Consider the following 22811-nt stretch of genomic DNA (forward strand, 5'->3'; position numbering starts at 1 on the left):
TCTTAGCATTCAGATGATAAATGTTCTACAGCTACATCTTTCAGATTCCATATTTTTTTCCTGTAACCTGTCATTACATATTGAAACCAGTGCATCAGATCCCTGTCTGTTTAATGCCACACTGAACAATATTTCTGCTATAGGACGGCGGTCTGTAAGTAATCAAGTCTGGACCAGACAATCCAATGATTGACATCATGAGCATCACTTCACAATTGGGCAGATGCCTGTGTTCGGCATGAAACGTCAATACTTGAGAACTAAGGCCACCCCATGAACCCTGTGATGTATCCACATTCCCATGGCCCCATGGTACCATGACCTTATCCAAACTGCCATATTATCCCCTTAATAAACACAAAGAGTATTTCTTCACACACAGATTTATCATCCTTTTCATTTTGTCAAACCTTGTAACTGTAGGAGGGAGTTCCAAATGAACATCCTATTATATTACTTGACCCTTAGGTTAAAGAAAATATATTTAATGTCACCAGTACCAGTATCCTAAAACTATATACCATTCATCATTTCTTTTGATTTCTTTTATATACAGAAATGTCCCTATTTCTTACCTACCTTTTCAAATATTGGAGTAACATAATGCAAGTATTAAGAAAAGAAGGGCCTTACTGGTATATAACATGTGGAAACTATCATATCCACACAGTAAATGGTATGGACGACTACCGTATTCGACGTAATAAGCGCCCCGCTCTAATAAGCGCCCACGGCGATATTTGCAGATATATTGGCTAGTGAACAATCCCAATTAGCACCCCTTCCGATTGATCAGTGTACACAAGACTTATTTATTCACGTATAATACATAATCGTGCGTTATATGCACCCTTAGTTATGAGCAATTAAATTTTTGAAAAACATATCTGTCGTACATAAACATTTCAGCCTGTCACCATAAACCACGAAATATATCTTTTAACTGTTTTTTTTCACCAAAATAATATCCTAATAAGAGCCCCCTATTTCTAATTTTGAGAGCGCCCTGGGCGCTTATTACGTCGAATACGGTATTTGAGGCATTTTATATAGCATTGCAATAGTATAATGAGTGCCTTCCCTTCACACCATGTATTTTTTCTGGCATTATTTGACATGAAGCCTGTTAGTGACAAACAAATGATTGATAACATGAGCACCAATTTGGATCCAATGAAAAGTCGTCTTCAACCATGGCAGCTCATTTTGTTTCATCTTTATAAAAATAAATGTATCCATTAATAGGAAAACAAGAGAAAAAGTAATTTTATTTGAAAAAACACCTCACTGGAAACATCAACTTATCTTCCTTAAATCTGATTCATTAAAACCGTATTTCAAGTTCAGAGCCTAACAAAGGAAATATGATACAACAATCCTCCTCTTTATGTACTGTGTTTCAGGGAGGATGTTTTCCCCCATCTGGATATAAGGTACAGTGTAATATATGGCATACCTGTCTCTAATGCTACATGCACCTGCACCATTGTTCCATTGGGAGATCACAATTATCACAGAAGTATTCTCATGTTGAAAAGTTACACCAATTTGTTAGAAGTCTGGGGATAGTTTATTTGATGCATTCACTAAGAGTCTCTACAGGGCTGTTAGCATCTTTTGCTTTTTGTTAATTGGGATTTATGGTAGAAAAAACGGGCATGATGTACAGTTGGTGATGTTTTTCCATGATAAGGTTGGTGTTGGTTGTATATGAAGACATGCAGGGAGAGATATGACAGGTAACATTGCAAAAATAGTCCAAGTAAGACGACAACCAGTCTTATCAAATTGCAGGGAAATAAGAATCATTAATGTCTATATTATGCAGCAAAACATATCAGATTTGGTTAACTTAATGTGCTGTAATGTGACAATTTGCAAGCCGGATTATTTCAACATTGCTGTGTTGTCATATCACTGCCTATAGATTTTGGCCCCACCACGGCACCTCTACCCCTCCAACTACCAGTGGTACATCATCAGATGAGGCCATCACGGCACCTCTACCCCTCCAACTACCAGTGGTACATCATCAGATGTGGCCATCCATGCACCTCTACCCCTCAAACTACCAGTGGTACACCATCAGATGAGGCCGCCACGGCACCTCTACCCCTCCAACTACCATTGGTACACCATCAGATGTGGCCATCCATGCACCCCTACCCCGCCAACTACCAGTGGTACACCATCAGATGTGGCCATCCATGCACCTCTACCCCTCCAACTACCAGTGGTACATCATCAGATGAGGCCATCATGGCACCTCCACCCCTCCAACTACCAGTGGTACATCATGAGATGAGGCCATCATGGCACCTCCACCCCTCGAACTACCAGTGGTACACCATCAGATGAGGCCATCATGGAACCTCCACCCCTCGAACTACCAGTGGTACATCATCAGATGAGGCCATCATGGCACCTCCACCCCTCCAACTACCAGTGGTACATCATCAGATGAGGCCATCATGGCACCTCCACCCCTCCAACTACCAGTGGTACACCATCAGATGAGGCCGCCACGGCACCTCTACCCCTCCAACTACCATTGGTACACCATCAGAGGAGGCCATCACAGCACCTCCACCCCTCCAACTACCAGTGGTATACCATCAGATGAGGCCATCATGGCACCTCCACCCCTCCAACTACCAGTGGTACACCATCAGATGAGGCCGCCACGGCACCTCTACCCCTCCAACTACCATTGGTACACCATCAGATGAGGCCATCCATGCACCTCTACCCTTCCAACTACCAGTGGTACACCATCAGATGAGGCCCCATATCCCAGGAACTACTGGTCATATTAATGAAGTTGATTTTGATCTTGACCCTTCTGTCGTCCATTGTTACTCCATGATGATCCAACTCATTCCAAAACCCTGACAGTCAGATCATATTCATGCACTGAGTGTACCAGATCCTTGAAACCAAACAATACAGCCTGCACAGAATGGATACCTCCCAAAGAGTATCTAATAGCCATTTGGAAATATGCATTCCACATTCATGTTCAAGCAAACAATAAAAAAAACATATCTGGTATAGATTTAATATGCATGATACATGCAAATGTCAAAATAGCTGCCAAAATCTTTTGAAAGGTTTCCAGGTATGTCTTATATTGTAACATTCAGCTTTCATGGCTTCATAATTCAAGTATATGTTTGCCACCTGACAGATTGCTGTTCCCATTTAACATATGCCACACTAAGTTGAGTTGCAAAAGTTTCTGATGGGTGTAGGGGGTGGGAAGGCGGAGAAACATATATTTCTCATTTCCTTCATATCTTTTTGTTTAAAAACATTTTTTACATTATCTTATCCTGCCTGTAGATCTTGTGGTGCTGAAAACCGAACTTGTACAAAACATAAATACTTAAGTGAAACTGATTCATTAATGGCTTAGACGTGTATATATTGTATCTTGGCATGTCTGGATGACCCAACTCACTTGGTTGGGTTTCTCTGTACATCAATGTTTGGTTTGTTTGTTTAATGCTGCACTCAGCAATAGTCCCGCCATATGACTGTGGTCTGTAAATAATCAAGTCTGGACCAGACAATCCAGTGATTGATATCATGAGCATCGATCCAGGCAAATTGGATACAATGACATGCATCAACCAAATCAAAGAGTCTGACCACCCAATCCCATTAGTTGCCTCTTATGACAAGCATAGTCGCTTTTCACGGCAAGCATGGGTTGCTGAAGACTTGTTCTACCCTGGATCTTCACGGGTCAGCTTGGTTTGGTAAAGTGGCAATCAAAGTACAGCTAAGGGAAGACATGAATGATTTTCACAGACTACAGCCATAATGGGAAACACCAAGAGTTCCATGTAGCCATTGAGTGAAACAGGTTTTATGCCACTTGTCGCAATATTCATGCAATATCATGGTGAGGAGACAAAATATGAGCTTCACGCTTTGTGTCCGTGGAGGAGAAATCACTTGCATCAGTTCATTCCCAAAGTAGAATCAATGAGCCCTGAAGGGATTATTGTATTTCCTGAATCAACAGATTAAAGTGACTTCTCAATCTTAAATGATGCTGTGGTGGATATATAATTTCTATTAAAAAACATGGAATTTTTTTTAAATGAAATAGGTAATTTCCAAAGTGCATGTTAGAAGTAACCCTGTGTCACCGATTTTATAAGTACCTTCTTGGTCGAGGATTATCACTAGCCCTGACCACACGCAGCTTTCAACCAGGTTAATATCCTCAGTTAATATCGTCTATACTGACCACCCAATATTCCCGTATAACATAGAGGGGAAACAAACAGAGTGACCATTGGATATACCTCAGCAGTATCAGATGAGTAAATAGTACGAGGAGGATTTGACCTTCTGCTTATCAGGCTTGGGTTCCACTGTCCCCAGATACTGAGTCTGTTTTGTCAATAAATGGCAGGTGGATTAGGGAGGGGGAAACTACATGGAGAGAGGTGGAGCGAAACATGTATGGGAGAGAGGAAACAGTACATGGAAGGACTTGAAACTTCTATATGGGGAGGGGGGGATCATGGAGGGAGGTGCAAGGAGGAGGGGGTGCAAGGAGGTGGGGAAGTGAAACAAATAGTTGAGAGAGTGGAAGTATTTGGGGAGGGGGTGTACATGGAGGGGTGGGTTATGAGTGTCTATATGGAGGGTTGGGGGAGGTGTGACAGTACATGGAGGGGTGGGGAAGTATGAGTGTATACATGGAGGGGTGGGGAGGTATGAGTGTATACATGGAGGGGTGGGGAGGTATGAGTGTAGACATGGAGGGGTGGGGAGGTATGAGTGTATACATGGACGGGTGGGGGGGGGTGGGGAGGTATGAGTGTATACATGGAGGGGTGGGGAGGTATGAGTGTTTACTTGGAGGGGTGGGGAAGTATGAGTGTTTACATGGAGGGGTGGGGTGGTATCAGTGTATACATGGAGGGGTGGGGAGGTATGAGTGTATACATGGAGGGGTGGGGTGGTATGAGTGTATACATGAAGGGGTGGGCAGGTATGAGTGTATACATGGAGGGGTGGGGAGGTATGAATGTATACATGGGGTGGTGGGGAGGTATGAGTGTATACATGGAGGGGTGGGGAGGTATGAGTGTATACATGGAGGGGTGGGGAGGGGTGGGGAGGTATGAGTGTATACATGGAGGGGTGGGGAGGTATGAGTGTATACATGGAGGGGTGGGAAGGTATGAATAAATACATGGAGGGGTGGGAGGTATGAGTGTAGACATGGCGGGGTGGGGAGGTATGAGTGTATACATGGAGGGGTGGGGAGGTATGAGTGTATACGTGGAGGGGTGGGGAGGTATGAGTGTATACGTGGAGGGGTGGGGAGGTATGAGTGTATACGTGGAGGGGTGGGGAGGTATGAATGTATACATGGAGGGGTGGGGAGGTATGAATGTATACATGGAGGGGTGGGGAGGTATGAGTGTATACATGGAGGGGTGGGGAGGTATGAGTGTATACATGGAGGGGTGGGGAGGTATGAGTGTATACGTGGAGGGGTGGGGAGGTATGAGTGTATACATGGAGGGGTGGGAGGTATGAGTGTATACATGGAGGGGTGGGGAGGTATGAGTGTATACATGGAGGGGTGGGGAGGTATGAGTGTATACATGGAGGGTTGGGGGAGGTGTGACAGTACATGGAGGGGTGGGGAGGTATGAGTGTATACATGGAGGGGTGGGGAGGTATGAGTGTATACATGGAGGGGTGGGGTGGTATCAGTGTATACATGGAGGAGTGGGGAGGTATGAGTGTATACATGGAGGAGTGGGGAGGTATGAGTGTATACATGGAGGGGTGGGGAGGTATGAGTGTATACATGGAGGGGTGGGGAGGTATGAGTGTATACATGGAGGGGTGGGGAGGTATGAGTGTATACATGGAAGGGTGGGGAGGTATGAGTGTATACATGGAGGGGTGGGGAGGTATGAGTGTATACATGGAGGGGTGGGGAGGTATGAGTGTATACATGGAGGGGTGGGGAGGTATGAGTGTATACATGGAGGGTTGGGGGAGGTGTGACAGTACATGGAGGGGTGGGGAGGTATGAGTGTATACATGGAGGGGTGGGGAGGTATGAGTGTATACATGGAGGGTGGGGAGGTATGAGTGTATACATGGAGGGGTGGGGAGGTATGAGTGTATACATGGAGGGTTGGGGGAGGTGTGAGTGTATACATGGAGGGGTGGGGAGGTATGAGTGTATACATGGAGGGGTGGGGAGGTATGAGTGTATACATGGAGGGGTGGGGAGGTATGAGTGTATACATGGAGGAGTGGGGAGGTATGAGTGTATACATGGAGGGGTGGGGACGTATGAGTGTATACATGGAGGGTTGGGGAGGTATGAGTGTATACATGGAGGGGTGGGGAGGTATGAGTGTATACATGGAGGGGTGGGGAGGTATGAGTGTATACATGGAGGGGTGGGGAGGTATGAGTGTATACATGGAGGGGTGGGGAGGTATGAGTGTATACATGGAGGGGTGGGGAGGTATGAGTGTATACATGGAGGGGTGGGGAGGTATGAGTGTATACATGGAGGGTTGGGGGAGGTGTGACAGTACATGGAGGGGTGGGGAGGTATGAGTGTATACATGGAGGGGTGGGGAGGTATGAGTGTATACATGGAGGGTGGGGAGGTATGAGTGTATACATGGAGGGGTGGGGAGGTATGAGTGTATACATGGAGGGTTGGGGGAGGTGTGAGTGTATACATGGAGGGGTGGGGAGGTATGAGTGTATACATGGAGGGGTGGGGAGGTATGAGTGTATACATGGAGGGGTGGGGAGGTATGAGTGTATACATGGAGGAGTGGGGAGGTATGAGTGTATACATGGAGGGGTGGGGACGTATGAGTGTATACATGGAGGGTTGGGGAGGTATGAGTGTATACATGGAGGGGTGGGGAGGTATGAGTGTATACATGGAGGGGTGGGGAGGTATGAGTGTATACATGGAGGGGTGGGGAGGTATGAGTGTATACATGGAGGGTTGGGGGAGGTGTGAGTGTATACGTGGAGGGGTGGGGAGGTATGAGTGTATACGTGGAGGGGTGGGGAGGTATGAGTGTATACATGGAGGGGTGGGGAGGTATGAGTGTATACATGGAGGGGTGGGGAGGTATGAGTGTATACATGGAGGGTTGGGGGAGGTGTGAGTGTATACATGGAGGGGTGGGGAGGTATGAGTGTATACATGGAGGGTTGGGGGAGGTGTGACAGTATATGGAGGGTTGGGGGAGGTATGAGTGTATACATGGAGGGGTGGGGAGGTATGAGTGTATACATGGAGTGTTGGGGAGGTATGAGTGTATACATGGAGGGTTGGGGGAGGTGTGACAGTACATGGAGGGGTGGGGAGGTATGAGTGTATACATGGAGGGGTGGGGAGGTATGAGTGTATACATGGAGGGGTGGGGAGGTATGAGTGTATACATGGAGGGGTGGGGTGGTATGAGTGTATACATGGAGGGTTGGGGGAGGTGTGACAGTACATGGAGGGGTGGGGAGGTATGAGTGTATACATGGAGTGTTGGGGAGGTATGAGTGTATACATGGAGGGGTGGGGAGGTATGAGTGTATACATGGAGGGGTGGGAGGTATGAGTGTATACATGGAGGGGTGGGGAGGTATGAGTGTATACATGGAGGGTTGGGGGAGGTGTGACAGTACATGGAGGGGTGGGGAGGTATGAGTGTATACATGGAGGGGTGGGGAGGTATGAGTGTATACATGGAGGGGTGGGGAGGTATGAGTGTATACATGGAGGGGTGGGGAGGTATGAGTGTATACATGGACGGGTGGGGGTGGTGGGGAGGTATGAGTGTATACATGGAGGGGTGGGGAGGTATGAGTGTATACATGGAGGGGTGGGGAGGTATGAGTGTATACATGGGGTGGTGGGGAGGTATGAGTGTATACATGAAGTGTTGGGGAGGTATGAGTGTATACATGGAGGGTTGGGGGAGGTGTGACAGTACATGGAGGGGTGGGGAGGTATGAGTGTATACATGGAGGGGTGGGGAGGTATGAGTGTATACATGGACGGGTGGGGGTGGTGGGGAGGTATGAGTGTATACATGGAGGGGTGGGGAGGTATGAGTGTATACATGGAGGGGTGGGGAGGTATGAGTGTATACATGGGGTGGTGGGGAGGTATGAGTGTATACATGAAGTGTTGGGGAGGTATGAGTGTATACATGGAGGGTTGGGGGAGGTGTGACAGTACATGGAGGGGTGGGGAGGTATGAGTGTATACATGGAGGGGTGGGGTGGTATGAGTGTATACATGGGGTGGTGGGGAGGTATGAGTGTATACATGAAGTGTTGGGGGAGGTGTGACAGTACATGGAGGGGTGGGGAGGTATGAGTGTATACGTGGAGGGGTGGGGAGGTATGAGTGTATACATGGAGGGGTGGGGTGGTATCAGTGTATACATGGAGGGGTGGGGAGGTATGAGTGTATACATGGAGGGGTGGGGTGGTATCAGTGTATACATGGAGGGGTGGGGAGGTATGAGTGTATACATGGAGCGTTGGGGAGGTATGAGTGTATACATGGAGGGGTGGGGAGGTATGAGTGTATACATGGAGGGGTGGGGAGGTATGAGTGTATACATGGAGGGTTGGGGGAGGTGTGACAGTACATGGAGGGGTGGGGAGGTATGAGTGTATACATGGAGGGGTGGGGGGGAGTGTGAGTATATACATGGAAGATGGGATAGGGGGTGGGTTTCATAGGGACTATACGGGATACTATCAGACAACGTATATACTATCACTATCACTATCAGTATCAACATGGAACTGATCCACAGATTCTCCAACATTAAGCCCAATATTAAGCTGACCTGCTTCAGTCAGGGATGAGGTTACCAATCCAAGCCATATGGACAGTTCTCAAGGGGATGATGTAGAAGAGATAGGGAAATGATTGATATAGAATCTGGACAAGTGAGGCTAGGAGTGTCTCATATTGTGTCAAGGCTCAACAAAGGGATTAAGGGTTATGACACTTGATGCCAGATAGGGGCTGCTCCTCTGACCTGCCTCAAAGTTCCCCAAGGGACTAAATCAAAGTCTTGGAGTGTCTGAAACATGTTATGATTCTTGGTCTGTGTAAATCTACAAAATGATTTGAAAACAAATATTATTCACTATGTTCAGGCTTACACTGTTTGACAAATTAGTGAGTGAGTGAGTTGGGTTTAACGCCCCTTTTAACAGTATTCCAATTATATTTCGGCGTGTCAGCTTAATGTGGGAGGAAAGCCCAAAGTGATGCAGGTCTCGGACGTTTACCACTTTGGTGAAACCCAGGAGCACGGGTATGGTGCTGACAAACCTAAAAACATAATCGGGGCGAACCGGGATTCGAACCCACAATCATAGGTTAGGGGTTGGGTGGGGTTGGGTGGGGTGGGGTGGGGTGGGGTGGGGTGTTTGTGTGTTTGTGGTGCAGTGTAAACATATTCGTTGGGAATTACCCCTTTCACACAAGAAAAATGGATCCAGATAAATCTTACAAAGCCTTGAATATATGCACTTCTGAAATTAGGTCCTCTCAGGTCTATGACTTGTTTGTAGTCTTCAGTCTTAAGAGTTGTGGATAGCACTTAACACCAATGAAAGCATGGAATATAAAAACAAACTTTAAAATCAATTGTGTGATATTATTGTAAGAATATCATCTTCAATTTATATTAACAAATATAAGATATAATTCATTAAAGTATAAAGATTTAATTTTTGATTGCTTCCTGACAGAGTGGGAGAGAGAGTCCCTACTTCACTCATATCATGGCCTGTCAGCTTGATGTCAGAGGGAAGTCGCAGTGTAGACACTAACTACAGGTATCAGTTATTTCTTGGAAATCAGCCGTTGATACAGTCCCACTAGAAGGTTTCAAAGAACAAGCAGAGTTTGAATTCATAGTGAACTGGAGTCAATATTAATGTATTTTTTTCTTATTTTAACTTCAGAAAAAAGGAACTAAATCTTAATCAAACAGATGCATAAATGCATATCTTACATACAAACTCACCAACCATTTAAATCAACCTTTCAATCCATATTAATTAAAGTAATCTAGCTACGGGACACAGCTATGGGATTGGAGCAATCGCTTTCACAACAAGCTGAAGATTCTATCCGTAATGTTTAATCTCCTCCTCTACAACAACCATTGCCAACTCTATTAACTGCAGAGCACAGCAGTCAGAATTATATCTCCCCAGCTAACACTGAGGTTTGTTGTAAATCCTAGTTGTATTACTAGCCTATAAAAGAGCTATATCTTAACGCTGCTATGTTTGATGTTAGTACACACACAATAGATTAACCATATCAGCTGGTAAAAAAATAGCAGGTCATGACTGTCCAAATATATTAGATATCCGGTGCAATGATTGACAGTTATCTCTACCTAAAGGGGCACCTGCTCATAATGGGGGGTAAGGAAGTGACACCTGCTTATTAGTGGGGAGGGTACCTGCTTTTAGAAGGCAGGGGGCACCTGCAGGGAGGAATGAAGGGGGCAGGGATCACAGATATCAACTAGATCTGTAAACATTCATGAGTAATATACTGAAATAAAATAAATCACAACAGCAAACAAGAAGGTTGGCCCCACATATTCAACTGGATAGCCAGCCCTATATAACTAAATGGCGTTTGATGCTCATCTGCCAGCCTGCCTCTCAGACTGATGCCAGCAATATCATGGCGGTGAACAACAGAAATGGGCTTCACACATTGCAATATATGTTAGGAGTAATGATATCAAGGATAATATCATTGTCTTAGATGTGCTTAAAATATTAAAAATTGTTACTGGTCACAGACCAGTTATCGCTATTTTGTTCATGTTATTTCTGACATATTCTGTGTACAAAGTTGACTGTACCAATAACTTTAATTTTTGTGAAACTATGAGCAAATGTGCTTGTTTCTTTCTGTGGAAAAAGATTCAGTTGATTTCTGTTATAATGCTACGAAAGGGAATCAAAACAGTGGAAATAGAATTTACCAGTTATCATCATCATGTTAACAGCACGTGCCACGTGATCACGCGCACTGCGTCATTTATACAAATTACATTTTTTAGTATCATGGGTATCGCACTCAATTTTTTTATTCATCAAAATGAGTGAGCGAGTATGGTTTTATGCCGCTTTTCGCAATATTCCAGTAATATCAAGTAGGGGATGCCAGAAAAGGGCTTCACACATTGTACCCATGTCGGGATTCGAACCCAGGTCTTCTGTGTGACGAGCGAATGCTTTAACCATTAGACCACCTGACCCCCCCTATTCATCAAAGTGAATAAGAAATGCTATTATCAATTGATCGTCTGCCAAGGTGACAAAAACCAATATTCTACACATGCTTTTCCTCAACACTATGTACTATGGATTTCACAATATATACAGGTTATGCATTTTTGGAAATATAGCTCAAATAGGTTTAAGAATTTTTTTGAGGGGAAGAAATGAAAGGCAGATAGAAAGCAATGACAGAACTGAAAGTGCATCGTGTTGTTTGATATATCTTTTCACGTGAATTAGTCACGTGACACCGCCCAGGTGTCTTTTCTAAAGTTGTACTTGAGCAAGGTGTTTATGGTGTTTATTTTCAAATATTTCCTAACACGAGTCCATTTCGTTCATCATTTTTGGATAAATATTTCTCTCCTCTTATGATTAGCCAAAATAAAATGAGATGCGATAACGTGCGCGCTATAACAGGGAGTTGGCGATAATTGATCCTCAGCGATAACTAGTCACTAGCCAGTACATATTAGTAATTATGTTTTTACACGAAACTGCTAACAGGGTAAATTGATTTTCCTACAAGCCGTGCAATAGATCACAATAACCAGTGTACCTAGCACAATGAAATTCACACCAAACCCTTATCTTTTCAAACTGACATTAGATAATAAAGATCATCCAAAAGTTTTAACATGTTGACATTTCCCCCAAAAAATTAAGTTAAATGTTGAGAAATATTTCATTTTACATATTACAGGTACAGACCTTTAAAATCATTGTGTTTCTCAATAGCAGAGTAATTACTCAGCACAATGACAACTTGACATGATCTTACAGTCTCTGCCAATGCAGAGACGTATATATAATGTATGTATGTCTTTGGCCAATGTTACTCAGGGGAGCCGGATGATGGGCTCTGTGCATGGATTTAGTCCACTAGAAATAGTGTAATGACATTGGTAGTCACACCTGAGCACTGACAGTTCTGTACACAGGTCTGAGGACATCATCACAAAACAGTGTGTGTGGTTCCCACCTCCGGATGTGTTCGATTAGCCTCACTTTCACCTCTAGGGCTCTCAGTTTAGGGGTTCAACATTCAAAAGTGCAATTTCCAAAGGTATCATTTTTTGCAGTTGATCACCTGTATGTCATAATTCATGAGTGGCGGATGTATATAATTTCAATACATTGTGCCTGTTATTGTATTCTCACTTCACAAAAAGCAAATAATTTGGTTGATTATCTTATACAATTTGACCTAAATTGTGTTAATTGCTTCTTTGGTGTCCCTTTTCGCTTACTGGGGTGATTCTGGGTAGCCATGGGTAGCCATTTTCACTACTCAAATAACACATACACATAACTTTTATTGTCACTGCTTCTCCAACTGACACCCATTGAAACCAACGGAATGCAAATAGCAATTACGTCCTGTGTGAGGTGCTAATAAAATAGTAAGTTAAGGCTTGTGCAGGTGATAATATGGAGGGGGGGGGGACAAAGGTGACTACCTGGATGGGAGGGGGTGATGACTGACAGGGTGGGGCATGATCCAAGATCAACGTCTGGTCGACATGGGATCTTTTGTTGATCCCTGATTATGTTCTATTAGCACATTCATGTCCTCGAATGAGGCAATTAATTTGGTGAGTGAGTGTGGTTTTATGCTGCTTACAGCAATATCACAGTGAGTGCCACTAAGAATGGGCTTCACACATTGCGCACCTGGTGGGAATCAAACCTGGTTCTTTACATGACAGGACAATGCTTTAACCACTGGCCTAGCTACCAGTGCTCTATTGTTTATTGATGGACTGAAAGGATTTTCATATCATCAGTAATTGAGTAATTGTTGCCAGAGTCTGCAGATCTAAGGGCAAAACAAGAAGGCAGATCTAAGGGCAAAACAAGAAGGCAGATCTAAGGGCAAAACAAGAAGGCAGATCTAAGGGCAAAACAAGAAGGCAGATCTTAGGGCAAAACAAAAAAGGCACTGTTAATTTGGGCAAAACAAAAAGGCAGGGGTAGGGGCAGAGCCAAGAGACTGTCTTTCCGGGTGTTCACCCAAGACAATATTGGATGTACATTCTAAATTTCTAAACTAGAAGGAATTCCAATGGAAACATTATTGGAAAAAAGATTTCGGCTTCAAATATTGTTTCTTTCACCTTGGCTCAATGTTTCCCTATAAGTCACCATTTTAACCTACAAGACTGACCTTGTGAAGATGTCACACACACACATGGAGAAGCATAAGATGATGACCGACTTGTGAATGAATGACTCTAGTAATTATGCACAGTCAGTTTCCATAGGTGAATGAAGACTTGACAGTGTAAAACCTTTGTATAAGGACCAATATTGTTAAGACCTCCACATAATTCAGGATCCAAATTATATATTTACCAATAATTAACTTTCTACGAACACTGAACACTACACCACAAATGCCAAGAAACACAAAACTTATTTGACAAAAAGTTACACACAAGAAGCGTAAAGTTTCTCTTATTAAGTTTCCTTTCTGCATGAAATACATCTATTGTGGAGAGAATCATCCTAACTACAGCCTTAGAAAGTTCACCAAGTGCAGTATTCATCGTTGGAGTCTGGCCGGTATGGATAGTATTGTAACTGGTAGGACAGTGGGTTCACTCAGTTAGGTCTGTCTCACCGTTGTCTGGGTGTCAAGGCCTGTCCAGTCAGTCAACCATCAGGCAACATGACCGAGTGCATTGTTGGAAGTGCCCACCTGTTAAACTGTCATGCGTCTCTTGTTTGCTTGAACAATAGAACATTGGAAACCAACCTTTGATTACTTGTAGCATGAAACAGTGAGTGGTATTAATGCTGCTCGCCAGCCCAGTCATAGGACATGTTCACAGGTATGCAATCCTGAGAGGTTAACGATCCAGTTCACCTGGACAGATTCATTGACTGATTATACATGTTGTGCTCCTTCTCCCTAAATGTGAGTTGACAAAGTCAAACATGACAACAATAGAACAACTTCCCTACAACTGCCACCCTGATACATTCAAGGGGCCGCGCTGCGTATCAATTGACAATTCCACTTGAAGGTTCTTATTGACATTTGAACTGTTCAATAAAGGCAGAACAATCACTGCATGCATCACCCATCACTGAGGTTAATATGAGTGGCAGCAAAGTAAGACAATGTCACAAATCACAAACCTTCACAATACCTAACCACATACTTAGGCAAGACGTTATAAAACTGGACTACAGTCACTGCAGCTTGATTGGGGAGAAAAGCCCAAGTTCATGTAGGAGTAAGATGAATAGCACGTTGGTGAAACCCATGAGCATGGGTATGGTGCTGACATTTCCACGAACCAATCTCGGAATGGAACTCATGACCATTCTTTTCTTGCATGCCTAAGGGAGGCAACGATGTAGCAAATTACAGTGCCTTAGACAGATTATTATCGCAAAACAGTTGGCAACCTGTAAACAATGATACATGTGAGTGTTACAGTAATCTTGTGTGTACCAACCAGCATTCATAAGAGCAATTCTTACACAGTGTGTACGACTTTGATGAATATATGACTATGAAAAAAATGTTTTGAGTTGTAGGATGTTCCTGAGTCTGACTGCCTTGAAAAGTAATGTCTTGGAATCCTCTTGAACCAGTCGATATATTGATGGAGTCCACTCCAAGAAACCTTCATGGTGACAGATACAGTTTACAGGCACGGAATAATGGTGTGTTTGCCGTCTTATCATTAAATAGAAATTTTATATGAAGGTTTCTAAAGCATACGCTATGATCATGGCACTGTTACAAACTATCGTTCTTGAGGGGTACAAACGCTTCATGAAAGACTTGCAACTTAACATATCTCAAGTAGCTGAACATGAGGATGAGGAAGAATGATGGACATAATTGGTAACAATTCAGGCTAAGTTGGGATCACCTGCTTCACATTGCTACATGAGAGTTAGTAACCTGTTATGAACAACATCAGCATACATGACTTGACTAGCCACATGATCCGGAATATATTTTCATGTTATAATGTGGAATGATGATAGAAGTTGACATGGCTGACAAATTAAGACCATGAGTGAGTGGTTGAGCAGGGTTTAACACCGCTTTGAGGGGGCACGGGTGGCCCAGTCATCTAAGGCGCTGCGATTTGCTGTGCAGAGTTGCGTCCCTTGCGCACGCCAGAAACCTATGATTGAGGGTCCGATTATGTTTCTAGGTTTGTCAGCACCATACCCGTGCTCGTGGGTTTCACCGAAGTGGTAAACATCCGAGACCTGCATCACTTCGGGCTTTCCTCCCACATTAAGCTGACACGCCGTGATGTAACTGGAATACTGTTAAAAGTGGTGTTAAATCCAACTCACTAACACCGCTTTGAACAGTATTCCAGTTACATCACAGTGTGGCAGTTTGATGTCGGAGGAAAGCCCGAAGTGATGCAGGTCTCAGACGATTATCACTTTGATGAAACCAACTAGCACATGTATGGTGATGACAAACCTAGAAACACATTTGGAGTTAGTTGAGATTCGAACCCAATATGATAGTTTTTTTGGTGTGCCCAAGTGATGCAACTCTGCACAGCAGATTGTTGCTCACAGGGCTGGGCCACCTGGGCTTTACAAATAAAGACAACAAATAATTCATGTTTACAGCTCAGAATTTCATCTGTGTGTGTATGCATGGGGGTGTAGTAGCTATGATATGAATTCTTCCTCATTGAAAGTCACTGTTTTCTGGAAAGCATTGTGAAGCATCAGGCAAATTGCAGTTTCCAAGATGTATTTGAAATATATTATTTCCATAATGTAGAAGCATTTGTCGGAAACAATGGTATGTTTTGAATGTAGGCTTAGAACACTTTACAAGCTTAGAACACTTTACAAGCTTAGAACACTTTACAAGCTTAGAACACTTTACAAGTGTTCTAACAGTGTTACATCATCAGAACATGTGGAAATGTTCTTAATATGTTTGTTGAACACTATAATTCTGGATCTTTCAGAACATATGGACATTCTAAAAGTTTTATATTCATGTGTTCTGTCCAGTGTTCAGAAGTGGTTTTAGAGTATTACACTAGGTCAACTTGTAATTCAGACACCAAAGTACAACAACAGCCACTCTGATCTACTACAGGAACACAAGACAACATCGTACAACAAAATTAAAGACCCTTGCTTCACTAATCGAAAAAAGTACACCCTTAGGTCCTCATAGCATCAGGTGTCTGAAGTCCCCCTACAACTGTGTATGCTCTTGCACTAGAGAATGAACCTGGTGACAGCTCAAAGTCTTCAACTGTTATCAGCGATAAATGACATAGCTGTCAATTCTAATAAAATATCCTCTGAACCGTGACATAACTTCGCATCATAAACTGCACAGGAGGATGGTGAATACATACAGGTGCAGGATTGTGTCAAACACCGAACACATCACTGACTTCCAAGTGAAGCTGCTTTCATTGCTTCTCTCTGCCAAGTGAGTTGATATAACAGAATGTAACACATCACTGCATACCCTATACCTAATGATGGAGACACATCTAATTACTTGGATATATGACTTTATATTTCCCCATATCCCCATACCTTCCTTATCCTTTCATAGTGATAAATGACCATAGAAGGCTGCTGGAGTTTGAACTGGACTGAAGTTGCACTTGGATACACCCCTTCAACATTGTTGCAATAGGGTAGGAGGTGTATTTCCGAATGAGTAAGTGATTTAGGTTTAACACTGCCTCAGACAGTGTTTCTGTTATATCACGGTGGCAGCCTATAATGGAGACACGATTTGATTTTATTTGGAGGGGGAGGGAGGGAGGGAGAAGGCAGAATTATTTACTATAACAAAATACACATGCTTCTCATTGTAGGAAATATAATGTGCCCTTTTCTTGCAGACAGGTGTCCTAACAATACAGTTCATTATTTGTATATATTTTTAAAAACATAATTGAGCAACTTATTTGGTCGGACAAAATAATTGAGCTCCTAAACATCATAACTTGTGTATCACACAAGTGGCATAAACCCTTATACCATGTGTGATAGTGCCACAACAAATTGCCTACGTTTCAACCTGCCATTGTAAAGAAATTAATACAAATAAAAATTGATGTTAACTTGCGCTATGTCACGTGATTTGCTTCGAAGCAGGGTACAAGGGAATAATTCTCCTGCTCAGAAATATATTTCCCTCCTGGGTGGGATACAGAGTATTTTATCAAGATCATGTGAACCAATCAGATCAACAATTTGACATGGAGGCAAGATAATAAAAAAAATAACTTCTCATCTCAAACCAAATCCCCATGCCCCCGAAAACCAAATAGTTGCTCCCTTTAATGTGGGACAAAGCCAAAAAAGATGCAGATGGTGGACATTTACTGCCTTGAAATCCAGTAGCACAGGCAAGGTGCTGATAAGCCATGAATAATAATCTGGAGCAAAGTTGTCATTTAGTGAATGAACTGGGTTTGAAACTGCTTTGAACACTATTTTCAGTTATATTACAGCATCTCAGCGTTTTGGTATCACAGAGTCAGGGGCTCGAACCACCAACCTTCCTCTTTGGGCAGACACTCTACCCACTAGACCACAGACAGTCTGATCAGGGTGAATTGTGAATAGAATCCATTATCATTAGTTTCTGGAATGCAACTCTGCACAGATATTGTGGCACCTCAGATGACAGGGCCACTTGTGCCCAAGCTCTGAACTCACGACCAACTGCTTCAGGGTCTTGTGTCACAAGGCAATTGCAGCTCCTTGAGTGTCGCAACTCCCATAGTATAACACTGACTTAAGAGGGTCGTAATGCTACAATTGCTTTGTGTAACAGGAACCAGGCCATTACTCTGCAGTGCCTGAACTCACAGGGCCACCCATTCACATAAGTATTTGAGAAGTCCTGATCCTAATTATCATCCAAGATCTCACTCGTTTCATTTATGGCATGCTTCATTCCAATTGATTGTCATTTTCATAGGAAAATGTTCATTTGAACTGTTTTCCACATAAAAGAACACAAGTAAGGGACAGATATATAGACTGCAGTAAGTGAGAAGGGAATCATATGCTGTGATGGTATCCAGTCTGAGACAGGCGATATGCTGGTAAAAGGATATATAGTCTGCTGCGGAAACTGGATAATGTATGTAAACTTACATCAGGTGCCCCCTCATTATAACACATATACATTTGGACTTTTGCATTGATTGCTTTATAATGAGGATATATCTGCATGAATGTGACAGAAGTTTTCATAGTAATGTCAGATTCATAGAAATATTTTTTAAATAAACTTCTATGTTATTAAAGGGCAATAAAGAGGAGATACATTTTGCGTTATAACGAGGGGACATCAAAGTAGGTAATCTCAGGTACCATTGTGATTTTGTTGAGGCTACGCAGTTTCAGGTATACTACAAATAAGTTGCTATCAGAAATCATTTTATTTACAACATTCTTTTTTTGGGACATCCTTCTAACATTAAATCATTTCCTTTTCATCACTTAAGTGTTTCATCAGAGAGTAAAAACATGAAACTTTTCTTGATACTCCAAAAGCCATATACATAGTTTGAGCAGACAGTAAATTAAAAATGGCTTAACTGCTACGGGGGTCATAGATAATGACAACATCAGGGAAGGCTTGTGGCATGTTTTGACAATACAGTGCTCTGTGGCTATGAAGTTGGCAGATAGCCTGTCGACAGTGTGCAAATGATCAAAGGACATTTAACACTTAAGAGAAGGGGAAATGCACTCTTTGTGTTAAAGTAAGCATATCGGTCCACAGAACATGGTCGATTCACTATTATGTACCCTGACACAGGTTTTATCATATCTAAAGAAAGGATTTCACACCATTAATGGGGCCTCTGTGTGTTTCATTTTACTCACCACTTCTTAATGTTATTCCCCACAGGGTAAACAGGCCATTTTTTAACTAACATAATTCTAAACTGAATGGGAGAACATAATTTATTAAGCAAAATATGACAACTAACTCTACATAAACCAAACCATTGTATGCAACCATATCAATGACAACACACAATTTCTTTACATGATTTTCCTTGGCCTATGAAATAAATAGATTTAAGAATTTGCTGTAAAATAGAAATACCAAAATGTATTCTATTGACTCATTACACTTCAATGAAAAATATTCTGTTCATTAATATAGAAAAACTTAACTGTTCTTGATATTTTTGCATTTATTTTGGTTCTTGCTAATTCCAAAATATGATTCCTTTAAATTAAAAGATTCCGAGTTAAAATTAGAAAAGAAAATATCAACATATCAAGACAACCATTAATTAACAGAAATAATTTTCCTTGAAGTGTCATTCTGAGAAAAAGAAAAAAGAATTTTACCAGTTCCAAGAGCAGAAAACTGAAGGTAAGCCAGGTGATGGACTCCATCCCTTGATTGGCAGATACTTTACACATCCACTGTCGTCACTGTCGAAGCTCACACATACACATCCATCGAATGACAATCCCTGTGTTCCAGAATAGAGACCAGTCATCCCCTGGGGTAGAGGTGTGAGGGACAGAGGGTGGGGGAGGCAGGGGGACACAAGAAATTGGAAAGCTGTTAAACACAGGTTTACTTCACGAGTTGTCCCATTCAATCAGTCCTCATCACACCCTTGCACATCCACTCTCCTGAACCAGAAAAACACCCTCTGCCAACATGCTTTTAACCAGACAGGATCAACACTAAAACTCAACCATCATTTCTTATAAGAATCTGATCAAAAGATAAAATGCCTATATCACAAGGTACATAGGACTTTTTTTTATCATACAAGGTGTGTTATAAGTTTTATCAACCAGGTGCATTATGATCTATATCACACGGTGGAGGATGAGTTAAGGTGTGTTATCCATCTGACCAGTCTCTCTGTCCCACACCCTTCTTGACCACTGGTCACCTGTCCAGGTGTCTGAACCACCCCTGAGCATGCCTGTCTGCAAGAGTCCAGCTCTGACCACTGGTGAAGCACGAGACTTGACAGACATGGTTCTAACACACACAGCTAAAAACTACTGACCAATCAGGTAGCCTCATATCCAAAAGACCCGTTGTGAGTAGATGAAATGGTGAGCAGCCAGTGTTGAATCTCACAGCATTAAGGGGGCTCGAGACTATGGGAGAGGCTGAAGAGACTCGACACACTCTTTGGATCAGTCAGTCACTGCAGTGAAGCAGGCCGGGATGGCTCTCATACCTATAATAGGCCTATATAGTTACACACAGGCATCCAGGAGGTGTAATTTAGAGGGTAGTTTTAACATCTCTTATGGAGTCATTTCACGTCAGATATCTCTAAAAAGAGATGGATATATCCAATGCAAAGAAATATTGCAGTAAAAACTTATTTGATTCATTTCAACATGAAAAAGAAATCAATTCAGAACTGTGTATACTCATAACAAAGTAAAGTGTTATTTAAGACAATTCTGGGATAGTTTATGCAAAAAATTAAGCAAAATGAACACAACATAAGAAATGAAAGGTTTTAATTCAGATTTTGTGGTCTTGTTTCAGCAACATCTTTTTTGCAGATATGCTATCACTTCATGCCCGATTTATTTTAATTACAAAAAGACATTGTTATCAGTAGGCAATACCCTATTCCAGTCAAACAAGGCTGAAACTTCAGTATTACATTTTTAAACTGAACCCTGTCTCAAATCACTATTATTCATCTTCCACTAGTCTTTCGTTATGCCCTTAAAAACAGAAACTAAATAGAATTACACCACCCATCTCAAGTTGTAAATTGTGTTTACAATACAAAATGTCTTCTATCATCAACTCAAAAAATATTTGTCAATCCTTTTATGTCAACAGTGGTACCTAATTAATGCTGCCACATTTCAACAGGCGTTCTATTTTGATAACAAACCTTTAGCCCATCTATATTAAACTGGGATCTCAATATCATTTTCAGTTTATCTTGAGACCAATATCTCTGCATATTAAATCGTCTTTGGTTATAGCTTCAAACTCAATCACTGTAAAGGACTCAAAGCCAATGATAACAAGTTTGTAACATACATAAGGAACCCATTGACTAAAGTCAAAGACCAGAGGTCAACATTAACCCTGGGAAAGGGTTCAATGAATAAATATATTCAGCCCTTGTACTAATTGTCAGCACACCAATTCAGGTCTAGCAACTTGTGAATGTGAGTCTTCCTTATGACCTGTGGGACCTGGACTGTTACATAACTGCCCTTATCTACACACGACTCTGTGGTAGTGACCTCTTGTACTGGAAGTCACCACAGACATGTCCTTGTTGCTCTGCAATTCTTCTCCTTCCAGTAACACAGCTTTAGATTTAACGACTTCAACATATCACATTTCCTTAATGACACAGGCCTTCAGACAAATCAATTTGAAATATAATTGATTTTCAATTTCTGGCTCAATACATAAGTTAAAGCACACCCAATTCTTTCTATATCACTATAGGTAATCTGTTGTGGCCGATAAACTATAGTAGTATAAAAAAATAGGGTGTTCTTTTACTTCTTTTGAGTAGTATATATTTGTGACTAAGTGTAAAACGGTGTTAAGTTATTTTCTTTCAAGAGTTGCAGAAAAAAGTGATGAAAGAAAAGTGAGAAACATATTTAAACCACATTGCTTCCTTTCATATGTCTAGTAAATTCCCTGAAATTCTGTATCTGTCGGAGTTATTTGGTTGAGAGCTGTCATAACCTATGGTAGCTGACTGTTGTATTAAACAGAGTATGGCATGTCAATAAACACCTGCATATTCAGCTTGACAGAAGTTTCCATTTTAGTTTGTGAACATGGAACATTCTGAATGGCACTGTCTGCTTTCATTTTTAAAAAGAATTTCACCATTGGTCACACAGATGTGTTAAGAGTACAAGGCAAGACTTTTCTTTCAGTTGGGTCACAGATTTCACTGACCCTTTACATGAAGAGTGGGAAAAAACTAAACATGCTAAAACTGAAAAGCAGAATTTTTTTTATTCTTTCACATGTTAACATGTGTTCATCACATAACAATTAATTGCGCAAACAATACTTAATCTACAAGACAATATGTTACGATGGGTTAAACAAGTTTAACTACTACTTAATTAACACTGAACACTTAGAAACATACTGTTTATTTTGGGAGAACAAAAACAAATATCTCTAAGTATTATATACCTGGTATATTAAGTTTTTGTCCCGCCTACCAAGCAATATAAAACTCTGGCCTAACTACACTTGTGATGTGTAATATGCATTAGGGCTGAAACTATTCTGACAGGAAGATGAACAATCATTGACAAAAATAAAATATACTCACTGCCAAAAGAAACATGAATACTCTACATGTTCGTTAATAAATGAGGTGAGGTGAAGTGGGGTTTACGTCGCGTCCAAGATTATTGCACTTATATAGCGACGTGCATGTACGTGTGTGTGTTTGTGTGGCTGCTTG

General features: G+C 41.9%; 1 protein-coding gene across 1 annotated transcript in view; it reads right to left on the reverse strand.

Annotated features, from left to right (window-relative positions):
* LOC139449048 (A disintegrin and metalloproteinase with thrombospondin motifs 16-like) overlaps nucleotides 1-19782 on the reverse strand; it is a 91462-nt gene extending 71680 nt beyond the window's left edge. Inside the window, exon 1 of the mRNA XM_071230521.1 lies at nucleotides 19708-19782. Within this exon, the coding sequence (XP_071086622.1) occupies nucleotides 19708-19782 (75 nt within the window). The remainder of the gene's footprint in view (nucleotides 1-19707) is intronic.
* Nucleotides 19783-22811: the final 3029 nt, after the last annotated feature.

The sequence above is a fragment of the Haliotis cracherodii genome, unplaced genomic scaffold (genome assembly GCF_022045235.1).
Source record: "Haliotis cracherodii isolate W230 unplaced genomic scaffold, xgHalCrac1.p SCAF_10, whole genome shotgun sequence".
Lineage (NCBI taxonomy): Eukaryota > Metazoa > Mollusca > Gastropoda > Lepetellida > Haliotidae > Haliotis > Haliotis cracherodii.